Here is a 14,725-nt window from a genome sequence, read left to right on the forward strand (position 1 = left end):
TCTATAAAGCATAACTGTACTAAAAGAACTCAATGGTGTTTCACTGCCAGAGAGTAGCAAATAAGCAGTTTTGTTCAGCAAGAAAGTTATGAAGACCAGAAGGAGAGCAGAGATAGAGAAGAGGTTTTGTCTAGTGTTTGAAATGGGCAAACTAAGGCATAACTCCTGGTCTGGTGTAAAGCAGGAAGGCTGTTTTATTACAATCTTGCAAGAAAGGCCACATACTTTCTTTTTTTTTTTTTTTTAGTGAGGCAATTGGGGTTAAGTGACTTGCCCAGGGTCACACAGCTAGTAAGTGTTAAGTGTCTGAGACGGATTTGAACTCAGGTACTCCTGAGGAAGCTGTACACTGTGATCTCATGGCAGGGGCCCTTTAAATTGTCTTTAATGAAGAGATTCCCTCCCCCGTTTCATTGTGGCTGGCTTCTTGGGATGATACTCATACTTCATATTAACTCCTAAACATGTACCCCCACCCTGATCATATAATGTATGTCAAATTATATGCATGAGGCTTATGAAGCAAGCACAGTACAATTTGGGGTTAGCTTGGGGCACACAGGGACTGGTTTTGGCTAGTATACTAATTTCCCTGATTCTAGGGCGAAATCGTCATTGTGGGACAACTTCTGATTGGACAGGGATTTTGTGGTCTTCTTGTTATCTGCCCTCAGCAAATGCAACTTCCAGCTCAGCAGAAAGGGGAAAAGGGAGGGGGCCCTAAACACTTGAGCAAGGCAGCCTGCCTATAAGGAGGAGAGCATATTTTCCTTTTTTCTCTCACCTAGAATGTGACATGTAGCTCAGACAGTTCTCTAAATAGATCAAGAATATCTAGACTTGCCATCCAAAATTTTATGTTACTCTGACTTCCCTACTCATTTATTTCCTTTCTAGAATTCTGTGAGTATATGACTACTCTCCCTCATGGATATTGTGCATTAGCTTATGGGGAAATTGTTATATTTGATTATCCCTTCTTTTGTTTTCTACTGAATAATGTTATCATTATTTCTGCTGTTTGTTTCTATTTAGTAAATGTTATCATTGTCCTTACTTTGCCTTCTTGTTTAATAAATGTGTCATTTTTGAAAGTCAATGGTGTCATAACTTGGTGTAAATAGGAAGCTTGGTGGTTGGGGCTCAGGAACTTGAGGGTGAGTAGAAGGAGTCTATCCTACTTTGGGAAAACCCCTAAGACATGCTGTTGGGGCTGATTTAGACAAACCTGAGAGAGAAGGGGGGTACCAGTGTTGGGACAATGTGAATAGATTAGTGCTGCCTCTGGGCTATATTAGATAATGTGCCAGGTCTTCTGCCCCTGGATGCTATTTTGACAAAAAGTGCTATGTAAACCTTAAAATTCTCAAGGAAGGGGGCAGCTAGGTGGCACAGTAGTTAAATCACTGGCTTTGGATTCAGGAGGACCTGAGTTCAAATCCAGCCTCAGACACTTGAACTTAACTGGTTTTGTGACCCTGGGCAAGTCACTTAACCCTAATTGCCCTGCAAAAACAAAAAAAATGCTCAAGGAATAGGAGTTATTGATATCATTCTCATATCACAGATGAGGAAACTGAGGCTCAGAGTCTATAAGTGATTTGCCCAGGATCTCAGAGGAGATGAAAGTAAGGGTCAGCCCTATAACCAAGTCTATCTGAAATGTCCTTCTATGTATAACCTGGTGCTTATAAACTTCTTTAAAGTTTTGATAATTCCATGTAATTGGTTTTATACTCATGAGAGTAGTTCTTCCAGACTTTTTCACATTTCCTCAATCCTCCTATGGCTTCCTGTCATTTACTCTCTCAGCTGAATACCTTGCCTCATATTTGAAAAAAATTAAGGACATTAGTCAAGAACTCCGTTTTCCCCTTCTTCCTTGCCTTGAATTGCCCAGATGCCTTTTACCCCTATCTCACATTAAGAGGTGGCTTTTTTTTTTTTGCAAAAGCAAACTCTTCTATGCTCACAAATGATTTGATATTATCCCATTTTCTCTAGTAGAATGCTCCCTCCATAATCCCTACTCTCTCATTTATTTTATTTTATTTTTTATTTTCCTACTCTCTTCACCAGACTTCCAAAGGAGACTGTGAATAGGTCAGAGAATCTCTGATGATGCTGTGTTTGCTGTCCATGGTGTCTAATATGTGCAACCTTTGGGGGAAATGGTTTCTGGGATAAATAAATATTTTCCCCAGTTTATTTACACAAGAATCATGTTTGATTCATTTAGTTTGGGGGTAAGATGATGAGTACACAGAGTGTAGCGGATATTTGTGGTTTTGGACTAAATCTAGAAAAAAAAGAATGCCAAAGAAATAATTTAATTCCCAGTTCATAACAATACATTTTTAGTTTACATTATAAGATCTGTGGCATTATTAGCCCAACTCCCAGTCCAACTGATGAATTGTGTTTCAAGATTGATCCTACATCCTCTACTTTTTTCCTTTTTTGTTGTTTCCTTTTGGTTTTTTTGGTGGAGCAATGAGGGTTAAGTGACTTGCCCAGGGTCACATAGCTAGTGTCAAGTGTCTGAGACTAGATTTGAACTCAGGTCATCCTGACTCCAGGGCTGGTTCTCTATCCACTGTGCCACCTAGGTGCCCCTGCCCTCTATATCTTTTAATGAAAAGTCTGGAGGTCCCACCAGTGCCAGACTCCAGGAAGCTGGTGTAAAAAAAGTATTTTTTTTCATTCCATCCCTATGGAAAGACAGAGTAAGAAAACTCATAGGGCAGATCAGAGAAAGGTTATTTTCATAACTGTCTCTTACAGAAAAAACAGTGAGCATCTCATGGAACAGAACAGAGAGAGAAACACCCCCCCCCATTTTATTTGTCCTAAGAGCAAGCCTGTGTATGTGCTAAGACTTCTTCAAAAAAAGTTCAAAGACTTCTTTTTTAGAGAAGATATATAAACTTTTTCTGCTCACTGTTACAGACCTTAGTTCAGGTCTCTTTTGGTAAACCAATCAGATCCAGACTGATTAACTTTTGTTTTTCCTAGCTCATTTGTACAGGGAGTTATCCGTTCCATTGACAGGATACAAATTAGTTTGACAGTTCAACTTAAAAGCAAACATTATCACAAGAATTTATTATGAATGAGATTTTCCCAGTCTCTTAGATACAAGTGATTTAACAGTAGTACTAATCAGTTTATACACTACAAACTGTGATTTAACATATTTAGATATTCTTTAATAGTTTAAGCAAATAATAATGAAGTAAAATAGATATTGAAAGGAGCACATGCAATTGATATATTGTCAACTTGTCAACAACTTACCTAGAATCCAACTATCTGACCTCTGATTGTGGTTAGGTATAGCTACCAATCTACTTAAGGGTCAGATACCTAAAGTAGTAACTTCTGAGTTATAAGGGACCAATCAGAGCTATTTAGAAGTTGGAAAGCCACAGTCAACAAATACGGTGGAAATTCTTGACATCAGAAAACAACTCAGAGAAATACAGGTAAGAGAGGCTTCATCTGAGATGGCAAAGATACATTCTAATAGATGGCTTCCTATGGTATGATCCTATTACTTATTAACAGGGCTATTTTAAGTTGGGTATATAGAATGGCAAGTAACTATGCTGGTATCTAACTGATGGTTTCTTTCTTCCTATTTTATACTTACTGTATTTGTACCACTTGGATTGTGTTAAATTGTGGGGGAAGTTATTGCATATAAATATCCAAAGATCCTGAGGTTCAGAATCTTTGGGTCCTACACCTGAAACCGGCTTTATTTTGAGATAGGATCCTTCTCTCAATAAACTTATTTTCTTTATGCTTGGAGACTGTTTTTTTGCTTTGCCTAGCACTGCAACTTAGACATTTTCACAACAATTTGAAATACAAATCAGTTTGACAGTTCAAGTTAAAAGTAAACACTATAACAAGAGTATACAAATCAGTTTGATAGTTCAAACTTGAAAACAAACAATATGATAAGAATACACGATTCAAAAAGGGTTGTCAAGGATAAGGTTACCCAAATGTTTTTACAAGGATGGCTCTAGCTGACTAAGGTGTTCATTAGAGAGAGATAAAATCTACCAATTATCCTGGGGGGAAAAGTCAGTAGGTAGGAACTTATCTGGTAGCTATAAACTTCCCAGACATTTGGATAGTCAAATGATATATAACACCCCTAAGAACTCTGGGGTTTTACTGACATCCACATGTATATTGTCTGGGTTCACTTGGAGTTCATAAGACATTTTAGTCTTATTGATCCAAGGTGTCATAAAATTCCTTTCGATAATACGGCAGTTCGATGCAATTCAGGTGGTTTATATATTCATAGTAACATTGGCCATCCCTTTCTCTCCCTGGGGAATCAGGCTCAGGCACTGGTGATTGACTCCCCAGCCTTGGAGGCTGAGGTCGTCCTGAGCCTCCTACCACCGAGAAAATGAACATTCAGATCGCCTAGAAGGGAATGACTCTAGAAAGGTAGCTGATATTTCCGGAAGTGATGCAGTTATTTATTTCCGGTGCAGCAGGATTTACTGCCAGGGTCCTGGATGGATTTTACTGCGTCTGCGCCCTTGGCATTTCCTGCCCTAGAGATTCCTCCCTATTTCATCTCTGTGTAGGTGAGTAGGTTTCGGCTCCGAGGCCGAGACCCCCAGGCTGGAGGAGCCGCTGCCTTCCCGGGTGCCTCATCTTGTGGGCAGAGCGAGGCCCGGAGAGAAGGAGCAATGGCTGCCTTAGCCGCCAGTCTTCCCCATGGGCGCCTCCTCGCCCCGTCCGGGGGGCCTCCGGCGCCTCCCCTCCCTAGCCCTCACGGGGATCGGGAGACCCCCTTTTGGGGAGTTCTGCTTTCCCCTTCCTCTTGGGGCTAGGGTCCGAGAAGTCAGCAGGTTGCGAAAATGCTCAGGCCTCTTCGAGCAGCATCAGTTTTACAGGAAAGCAGGATGCGGGGTGGAGGTAGGGACCGGGGGACGGGGATGGGGAGGGGTGGGAGTAGGGGGAGGTTCAGCAAATCTGGCATCCACCTGGTCAGGACGTTGGGCAAGGGAGCCCATCAGCTGGGGACAATTCGCATCATTTTGTTGGTGTCTGTTTGAGGACTTGGAAACAGGAATTCGATCCTCTGTGACACTTAGTATCTTTGTACCAGCTCTTGAACAAGGCGTTACTTGTCTTTTCGGGGGTGGGTGTGTGTGTGTGGGGGGGGGGGGGATGGTTTACTTCTCTACAAAATTAAAAAATTGTACTAGGCAATCTCTGAAGTCCCTTTCATCTAAACATCCCATAATTTTATGACTAATTCGGTTTGACAATTAGATTGGTGGGGATGGGAAGGACGCTTTTAAAACATTTTTCAAAGTTTCTTTGTTGGGAAATAGATCATCCAGAGGTAGGTGATAGGTTACCTGCTTTGTTAAATTTAACCGGCTTTGAAATTCATGTAAGTGATCAATTAATTGGGAAGAACAGAAAAAAAGATCATTCCTGTAGGGGAGGCTCCCTTGACACCTTCTAGCCTTGGCATCATCAAGTAGATCATGGACTAGAAGTCCAAAGATAACAGCTTAGTAAAAGATTTTCAGGAAACAAGATCAGTAAAATTTAACTAAAATGAAAGTTGCATAGGGATTAAAGATATCCATTACATTTAATTTCTTAGAGTGGATTCTAAAGGCAACCTCTGAACTTAACAACTGAATTTAACACTTGAATTTTAAAACATAGAATGAATTTTAAAACACAGAATGACAGAATTGGCAGCATCCCTAGAACCTAGACTGTCAGATCTTAAAAGTGGACTAGGCATGATCTCAGCTACCCATCTCATTTTACAGATGGAGGGAGAAGTCACTCAATTCAGCCAACATTCATTAAGCACCCCCTGTGAGCAAGGCATCATGGGAGATGCTGGGGATATGAGGACAAAAAAAAGAAATCTCTGCCTATTCCCTCCAATAGACTATGAGCGCCTTTAAAACAATGAGTAGTTTTCTTTTTCTTTTCTTTTTATCCCTATCTCTGGTGCCTGTTAGGGCACCAAATGAATGGTTGTTGATTTTACTTAGTGGGAAAAGTTTATAGCTTTTCAAAATTGTATATATAGAGAGAGGAAAGGCAGTTTTGTAAACTGACAATAACTCATCCAAGTAACATTTAAAGTTTTCCAAGATGCTTTCCTCATGACAACCCTGTGAGGTAGTTATTATAAAGAACATTATTTCCCTTCTACAGGTAAAGCGACTTGGGTTTGGAAAAGAAAAGCAACTTGCCTGTGTTTATCCTGTTAGAGTCAGAACTGGAGATTGAAGCTCCTCTGCCTCTCTTCAGCATACCATGCACCTCTTGTATGAAGAAGAAAAAGTCCTTTGTTCATTTAAAACACTGTGAGCTGGAATTATAGTTGGGAGCAAGTTTCAGATTGGCAGCCTTTGGGGGAGACTAAAACATTTGCAACATTGTCTTTCAGCATTTATGATTTTATAAACATTTTTACTAAAGATCTCTGTTATATAAAAAGTGCCCTCCTGCCCATTTCTCCCTCCACTAGTGGGGTGTGGGAAAAGAAAGAATTACTTTTTTTCCTTACTTTACTTGAGTATTTTTTTCTGGCTCTCCAAAGCACTAATTCCCAGTAATAGAATACAGTGTTTCTTAAGTGCAATGTCTTCCCAAACAGAACAGCCCTTGTAAGAGGCAACTTCACTACTGGTGGCAGTATTTGGCTTAGAAATAGATGACCAGGGGGGCAGCTAGGTGGAGCAGTGGATAGAGCACCAGCCCTGGATTCAGGAGGACCTGAGTTCAAATTTGGCCTCAGACACTTGACACTTACTAGCTGTGTGACCCTGGGCAAGTCACTTAACCCTCATTGCCCCACCTCCCCCCCCCCAAAAAAAAAGAAATAGATGACCATGGGCAAGGAGAGGTAGGAGCCAGAGGCACAGCCCTGACACATGGTTGCAAAATGACATGGCCATCTTTATAATGCCCTTTTATAATGTCATGTTAGTGAAATATGAGATATTTTCATCTCAATCTGGCTCTTGTTTCTGTCAGTGCCTCCCAGCCCAACTATCCCCAAAATCATATTCCTACTCATTCTTGTCTCTTCTCATTCCCCACTACCATAATAGGAAATCATTTTTCAGGCATGCAAATTTCAAAGCATGTCATTTAGTAATACTTAGTGTCACTTGAAGAGGTTTTTCCCTCCTTACCATGAGAATTGTGTGATTTATACATGTCTATGTCTCTTGTCAGATGGTGAGATGAAGTTTAAGATTTCATAACAAGGAATTTCTGAAGAAGCATCATTACACAGAACAACATGAGGAGGAGTCTAGAAGGGAACAGTTCCCAGGAACTTGAATTTGGAAGACCCCTGAAGAAGATGGAAGTTTAAAAATTCAGGAGGGAAACAGCACTACAAGGGAGAGCCTGAAGAGAGGAAAAAGAGACGTTAAGGCAAGGGACAGTCAAAGACAAGCAGATTCCTTCAGGAGAAGAGCCAGAAATATAAAGAGTTGCTTTCATGTTAAAGAATTCACATCAGGATAGAGGAGGAGATAACCTCAAATCAGAAAAATTTAGAAGAAAAAAAAAACCACACACATAACCTCAGATTCCTAATAAGGATCCAATTTCAGAGAAGGTGAGAGGTTAGAGAGGCAGTGGGGAAACTCTAAAACAGACAATGAAGAAAGAAAGGAGAGGTTTCAGGCAAGTGGCAGTCAAAGCCAAGAAAACCTCTGCCAAAGAAAGAAGCCAGAAATATAAACAGTCTGGGAAAAGCTTTTGTCAGAGCTCCCATCTCTTTTCACAACAAAAAATCTTCATTGCAGATAGACTCTATGTCTGTAAAGAGTGTGGAAAGACCTTCAGTCAGAGTGGAAACCTTTCTATACATCAAAGAATCCATACTGGGGAGAAACCTTTTCTTTGTAATGAGTGTGGGAAAGGCTTTAGTCAGAGATCCCATCTTACTCGACATCAGAGAATCCATACTGGGGAGAAGCCCTATGCATGTAATGAGTGTGGGAAAACCTTTAGTCAGAGCTCAAATCTGATTGTACATCAGGGAATCCATACTGGGGAGAAATCTTATGAATGTGATGAATGTGGGAAAGCTTTCCGTCGGAGTTCAGGTCTTACTGTCCATCAGAGAATCCACACAGGGGAGAAACCATATGAGTGTAATGAGTGTGGGAAAGCCTTCAGTTGCAGCTCATACCTCATTGTGCATCAGAGAATCCATACTGGGGAAAAACCCTATCAATGCCATGAGTGTGGGAAAGCCTTTAGTCAAAATTCACACCTAATTCTCCATCAGACAACTCATTCCTGAAAGAAACACCAGATTCCTCCATTGGTTAGAGCCCAGTATTAATAGGATCAAATGTTCGTATTGATTCCTTGTTGTGCAGCCACAGCCTGTACTCAAATTAGCCATTTCACAAATGTCTACCTTTGTTCACAATGGAAATTGAACAAGAAATTATACAGGTCCAGACAACCCTTATGTGTGACTGTAAAGGGACAACACATTACTTTACACTGGTATGTTGATTTGTGATTCCATTTCAGTTCTTTTCAAATCAGAGGTATATAGCCTAAATTAGATATTAACCGGTGAGGGTAGGCACTCAGTCATCTCCAATTATGAAAATAAAATGAACAACATCATTTATTATCGGCTTTTTCTTTTCTTTTTTTTTTTTTTTTTTGTGAGGCAATTAGGGTTAAGTGACTTGCCCAGGGTCACACAGCTAGTAAGTGTCAAGTGTCTGAGGCCGGATCTGAACTCAGGTCCTCCTGAATCCAGGGCCAGTGCTTTATCCACTGCACCACATAGATGCCCCAATATTAGCTGCATTTTCAATATGGCAAGTAATTGTTAATTTGTAACCAGATATGTTTTTTGACTTATCAAATATAAAGCCTTGGGCAGCTAGATGGCACAGTGGATAAAGCACTGGCCTTGGATTCAGGAGGACCTGAGTTTAAATCCAGCCTCAGACACTTGACACAACTAGCTGTGTCATCCTGGGCAAGTCACTTAACAAATATAAAGCCTTGATTCCTCCTGAATAGGGGATGGGAGTGCCTGAATCAAGCAATATTAAATCCAAGTTGAAACCCTTTCCAGATTATATTTCCTGGAAATATAATCCTCTGATGATATGTTTCTAAAGAACTATCTCATAAAAAATGTGAAATTGATCCATGAACCTATGATTGGTTGCTCTGTATGTTTAAGCCCTTGGAAGCCATCAAAGGAAACTAAAAAATCCAAAACCATCACCAAATGCAGTCACTCTCTCCTTCATAGGATTCTCTTTTTTGTTAGGGTTAAAAAGACTTTTATAATTAACACAATTAATGAAGAACAAGACTAGATCCACACCAGTATCTTGAAGCCTTTTTATTATGCCTTCATGTTGGATGCTAAGTTGTGTTTTTATTCTTCTAAATATGAACTTTGGATTCTGTGTCAAGTAATGAGCCTGCTATTGATTAATTGAAATATAATTTAAATAACTGAAAATTCTCATTGAAATACAGCATTGTACCTAAGCTCGTTAAGATCAATTCACTGGAGAACATTTAATTTTTCAGACAATATATCAGAAACCATTATAGAGAACAATGTAATTTTGTTAACTAAGTAATTTTTTATTGAAAGAATTTTTATAAAAATTTTGCTTTTAAAATTTCTATTCAAAAGAATTTGCAAACACACATGCAAAAAAAGGACATTTATAGACTTTGCAGTTAGTCCAATCCCTCATTTTATAGATGAAGGAAATTAAGGTCCAACAACATGAAATGGCTTGCCCAGGACCACATAATTGATAAATGGTAAAGCCAGGATTTGAATGCAGATCTCTTAATGATGAAATCCAGTACTGTCATGGTTACAGTAGATTTGTACTTAGTAATTTTCACCCATCCAGTTGCCCTTCTGCAAAACCAGTCTCCCTACCTTGTTCTTAGTACTATCTTCCCAGTCTCAATTTTGCAAGGTTGATGTCATTTTTAACATGTTTATTATCAACTTTGTGCAGTCACCAGGGAAGGCACTAAGAGCTGGGTGATCATTCTGCAGAAGATGGGATTTGAGCTGAATAGTGAAGTCAGGAGGAGCACAGCATTTCAGTGGTGGGGTGTGGAGAGAGAATGTTTCCTGCAAGGAATATCAGGCAGCCTTGTGTAGCTGGATGGTAGAAACCATGGTGGATGGTAAAGTAGAGGAAAACTGGAAAGGTAAGAAGGGGACAGGTTGTGAAGGCTTGCTAAACATGATTATATATGTGATATTGGAGATCATAAAGAACTACTTAAGTTAGAGTAGGGGTGTGACATGCTTAGACTTTAAGGCATTGAGACCAATTAGCAGGCTGTTGATAAAGACCAGGGGAGAGGTTATAGTGGCTTGTACCAGGATGATGACTACATGAGTAGAGAGAAGGAGATAGTGTGAAGGTAAAAGTTACATGGTATGTAGCAGGTAGTAAGCACAGTGGATAAAGTGATGGGCCTGGAATCAAAAGACTGGAGTTCAAATCTAGCTTCAGACACTAGCTATGATCTTGAGCAAGTCACTTAACTGCCTCAGTTTTCTCAACTGTAAAATTGCCATAATAATAGCACTTTCTTCCCAGGGTTGTGAAGATCAAATGAGATAATATTTGTAAAGTGCCTATCCTAGTGGCACATAGTACATAACATGCAAATAAATGCTAGCCATTTTTTGTTGTTGCTTTTATTTTTTTTAAATCATAAAAGTATTTGATTATTTTCCAGTTACATGTAAAGATAGTTTTCAGCATTTGGTTTTATAAGATTTTGAGTTTCAATTTTTCTTATTCCCTCCCCTCCCCAAGACAGAAAGCAATCTGATATGGCTATATGTGCACAATCACATTAAACATTTCTGCATTAGTCATGTTGTGAAAGAAGAATCCCGAACACAAGGGAAAAAACCTCAAAAAAGAAACAAAAACAGTAGAAACTATGGTTCAATCTGCATTCAGAATCCCCATTCTTTTTTCTGGAAGTGGAGAACATTTTTCATCATGAGTCCTTTGGAATTGTCTTGCTGAGAAGAGCTAAGTCTATCACAGTTGATCCTCACACAATGTTGCTGTTACTGTGTACAATGTTCTGGTTATGCTCTCCTCTCTCAGCATCAATCCACTTAAGTCTTTCCAGGTTTTTCTGAAATCTGCCTGCTCATTGTTTCTTACAGTACAATAGTATTCCATTACATTTATATACCACAACTTGTTCAGCCATTCCCCAATTAATGGGCATCCCCTCAATTTCCAATTTTTTGCCACTACAAAGAGAACTGTTACAAATATTTTTGTACATGTGGATCCTTTTCCCTTTTCTATGATCTCTTTAGGGTACAGACCTAGTAGTGGTATTACTGGGTCAAAGGGTATGCACAGCCCCATTGCCCTTTGGACATAGTTCCAAATTGCTCTCCAGAATGGTTGAATCAGTTCACAGCTCCACCAACAATACATTAGTGTTCCAATTTTTCCACAGCTTCTCCAACATTTATTATTTTCCTTTTTTGTCATATTAGCCAATCTTACAGGTGTCAGGTGGTACCTTAGAGTTGTTTTAATTTGCATCTCTCTAATCAATAGTGATTTAGAGCATTTTTTCATAAGGCAATAGATAGCTTTGATTTCTTCATCAGAAAACTGCCTGTTCATATCCTTTGACCATTTCTCAATTGGGGAATGACTTGGATTCATATAAATTTGATTTAGTTCGCTATATATTTTAGAAATGAGGCCTTTATCAGAGGTACTGGCCATAAAAATTGTTTCCCAGCTTTCTGCATCCCTTCTAATTTTGGGTGCATTGCTTCTGTTTGTACAAAACCTTTTTAATTTAATGTAATCAAAGTCATCCATTTTGCATTTCATAATACTCTCTATCTCTTGTTTGGTCATAAACTGCTCTCCTTTCTAAAGATCTGAAAGGTAGACTATTCCTTTCCTAATTTACCTATGGTATCACCTCTTATGTCTAAATCATGTATCCATTTTGACCTTATTTTAGTATAAGGTGTAAGGTGTTGGCCTATGCCTAATTTCTGCCATACTATCTTCTAGTTTTCCCAGCAATTTTTGTCGAATAGCAAATTCCTATTCCAGAAGCTAGGGTCTTGGGGTTTATCAAACAGTACATTACTAATGTCATTTACTACTGTGTCTCCTGTGCCTAGCCTATTTCATTGGTCCTCCACTCTATTTCTTAGCCAGTACCAGATAGTTTTGATGACTGCCACTTTATAGTAGAGCTCCAGATTTGGTACAGCTAAGACACCTTCCTGTGCAGTTTTTTTTTTCATTATTTCCCTTGATATTCTTGACTTTTTGTTTTTCCAGATGAATTTTGTTATTATTTTTTTTAGCTCTATAAAATAATTTTTAGGTAGTTTGATTGGTATGGCACTGAATAAGTACATTAATTTAGGTAGAATTGTCATTTTTATTATATTGGCTTGGCCTATTCATGAGCAATTGATATCTGATTTGATTTGTGTGAAAAGTGTTTGTTAATTGTGTTCACAGAGTTCCTGGGTTTGTCTTGGCAAGTAGACTCCCAAGTATTTTATATTATCTACCATTACTTTAAATGGAATTTCTCTTTCTATCTCTTGCTGCTGGACTTTGTTGGCCATGTATAGAAATGCTGACGATTTATGAGGATTTATTTTATATGCTTCTACTTTGCTAAAGTTGTTGTTTCAAGTAATTTTTGAGTTGATTCTCTAGGATTCTCTAAGTATACCATCATATCATCTGCAAAGAGTGATAATTTTGTTTCCTCCTTCCCTATTCTAATTCCTTTCTTCTCTGATTGCTAAAGCTAACATTTCTAGTATAATATTAAATGATAGAAGTGATAATGGACATCCCTGTTTTACCCCTGATCTTACTGGGGTGGCCTCTAACTTATCTCCATTACATATAATGCTTGCTGATGGTTTTAGGTAGATATTGCTTATTATTTTAAGGAAAGCTCCATCTATTCCTAAGCTCTCTAGTGTTTTTATTAGGAATGGGTGCAGTATTTTGTCAAAAGCTTTCTCTGCATCTATTGAGATAATCATATGATTTTGGTTAGTCTTCTTATTGATGTGGTTGATTATGTTAATAGTTTTCCTAATGTTGAACCAGCTCTGCATTCCTGGTATAAATTCCACCTGGTCATAGTGTATTATCCTGGTGATCACTTGCTATAATCTCCTTGCTAATATCTTGTTTAAGATTTTAACATCAATATTCATTAGGGAAATTGGTCTATAATTTTCTTTCTCTGTTTTTGCTCTGCCTGGTTTTGGTATCACCACCATATTTGGGTCATAAAACAAATTTGGTAGAACTCCTTCTTCACCTATTTTTCCAAATAATTTGTATAATATTGGAATTAATTGTTTTTTAAATGTTTGGTAGAATTCACCTGTAAACCCATCTGGCCCTGGGGATTTTTTCTTAGGGAGTTCATTAATGGCTTGTTCAATTTCTTTTTCTAATATAGGCTTATTTAAGGATTTTATTTCCTCTTCAGTTAACCTGGGCAGTTTGTATTTTTGTAAATATTTATCCATTTCATTTAGATTGTCAAATTTATTGGCATACAGTTGGGCAAAATAGTTCCTAATTATTGCTTTAATTTCCACTTCATTGGTGGTAAGATCACCCTTTTCACTTTTGATACTGGTAATTTGGTTTTCTTCTTTCTTTTTTTTTGATAAAATTAAACAATATTTTATCTATTTTATTGGTTTTTTCATAAAACCAGCTCTTAGTTTTATTGATTAATTCTATAGTTTTCTTGCTTTCAATTTTATTAACTTCTCCTTTAATTTTCAGGATTTCTAGTTTAGTTTCTAATTGGGGATTTCCAATTTGTTCTTTTTCTAGCTTTTTAAGTTGCATGCCCAATTCATTGATCTCCTCTTTCTCTTTTTTATTCATGTAAACAGTTAGAGCTATAAATTTTCCCCTAAGCACTGCGTTGGCTGCATCCCATAGATTTTGGTATGTTGTCTCATTATTGTCATTCTCTTGGATAAAGTTATTGATTGTTTCTTTGATTTGTTGTTTGACCCATTCATTTTTTAGAATGAAATTATTTAGGTTCCAATTGATTTTCAGTATACCTTTCCATGGTTTTTTATTACATGTAATTTTTATTGCATCATGATCTGAGAAGGATGCATTTACTATTTCTGCCTTTCTATATTTGACTATGATGTTTTTGTGCCTTAATACATGGTCAATCATAATCACTGGCCGGGCTCCATGTTGAGCCCCACCCCCACCCCCCATGCTCTACGACTCCATGACTTTTCAATGACTGTCCCCCATGCCTTTAATGGTCTCTCTCTCCTCTGATTACTGGCTTCCTTCAGTACTCAGCTCAGATCCACCATTCTGCCAGGAGGACTTTTCTGGTCCACCCCAATGCTAATGCCTTTCATCTATGCTCTATATATTTTCTATGTACATACTTGCTTACATCTTATTTCTCAAATTAAAGTGTGAGCTCCTTGAGAACAAGGATTGTGCTTCTGACTGTTTAAAAAATTCCTACCACTTAGCAGGGTACCTATCACTTAAACAGCTCTTAATAAATGATTGCTGACTAACTATTTTGCTGCTCACTGATGCAATCAGATGGTCTTCAGGTTCACTGGGGCTTC

General features: G+C 38.3%; 1 protein-coding gene across 4 annotated transcripts; it reads left to right on the forward strand.

Annotated features, from left to right (window-relative positions):
• The first annotated feature begins 4,522 nt into the window (after positions 1-4,522).
• LOC122734985 (zinc finger protein 3-like) lies at positions 4,523-8,676 on the forward strand. 4 transcript variants are annotated; one of them, XM_043976218.1, is made up of 3 exons: positions 4,523-4,616; positions 6,226-6,377; positions 7,255-8,676. In XM_043976218.1, the coding sequence occupies exon 3, from the start codon at positions 7,688-7,690 to the stop codon at positions 8,336-8,338; it is 651 nt and encodes a 216-aa protein (XP_043832153.1). In that variant the 5' UTR covers positions 4,523-4,616; positions 6,226-6,377; positions 7,255-7,687; the 3' UTR covers positions 8,339-8,676. The 4 variants fall into 4 exon arrangements, with proteins under 4 accessions (XP_043832153.1, XP_043832154.1, XP_043832155.1 ...); XM_043976219.1 differs by having other exon boundaries at positions 6,226-6,338; XM_043976220.1 differs by lacking the exon at positions 6,226-6,377 and having other exon boundaries at positions 4,526-4,616.
• Positions 8,677-14,725: the final 6,049 nt, after the last annotated feature.

Source organism: Dromiciops gliroides, chromosome 1, assembly GCF_019393635.1.
Source record: "Dromiciops gliroides isolate mDroGli1 chromosome 1, mDroGli1.pri, whole genome shotgun sequence".
NCBI classification, from domain to species: Eukaryota; Metazoa; Chordata; class Mammalia; order Microbiotheria; family Microbiotheriidae; genus Dromiciops; species Dromiciops gliroides.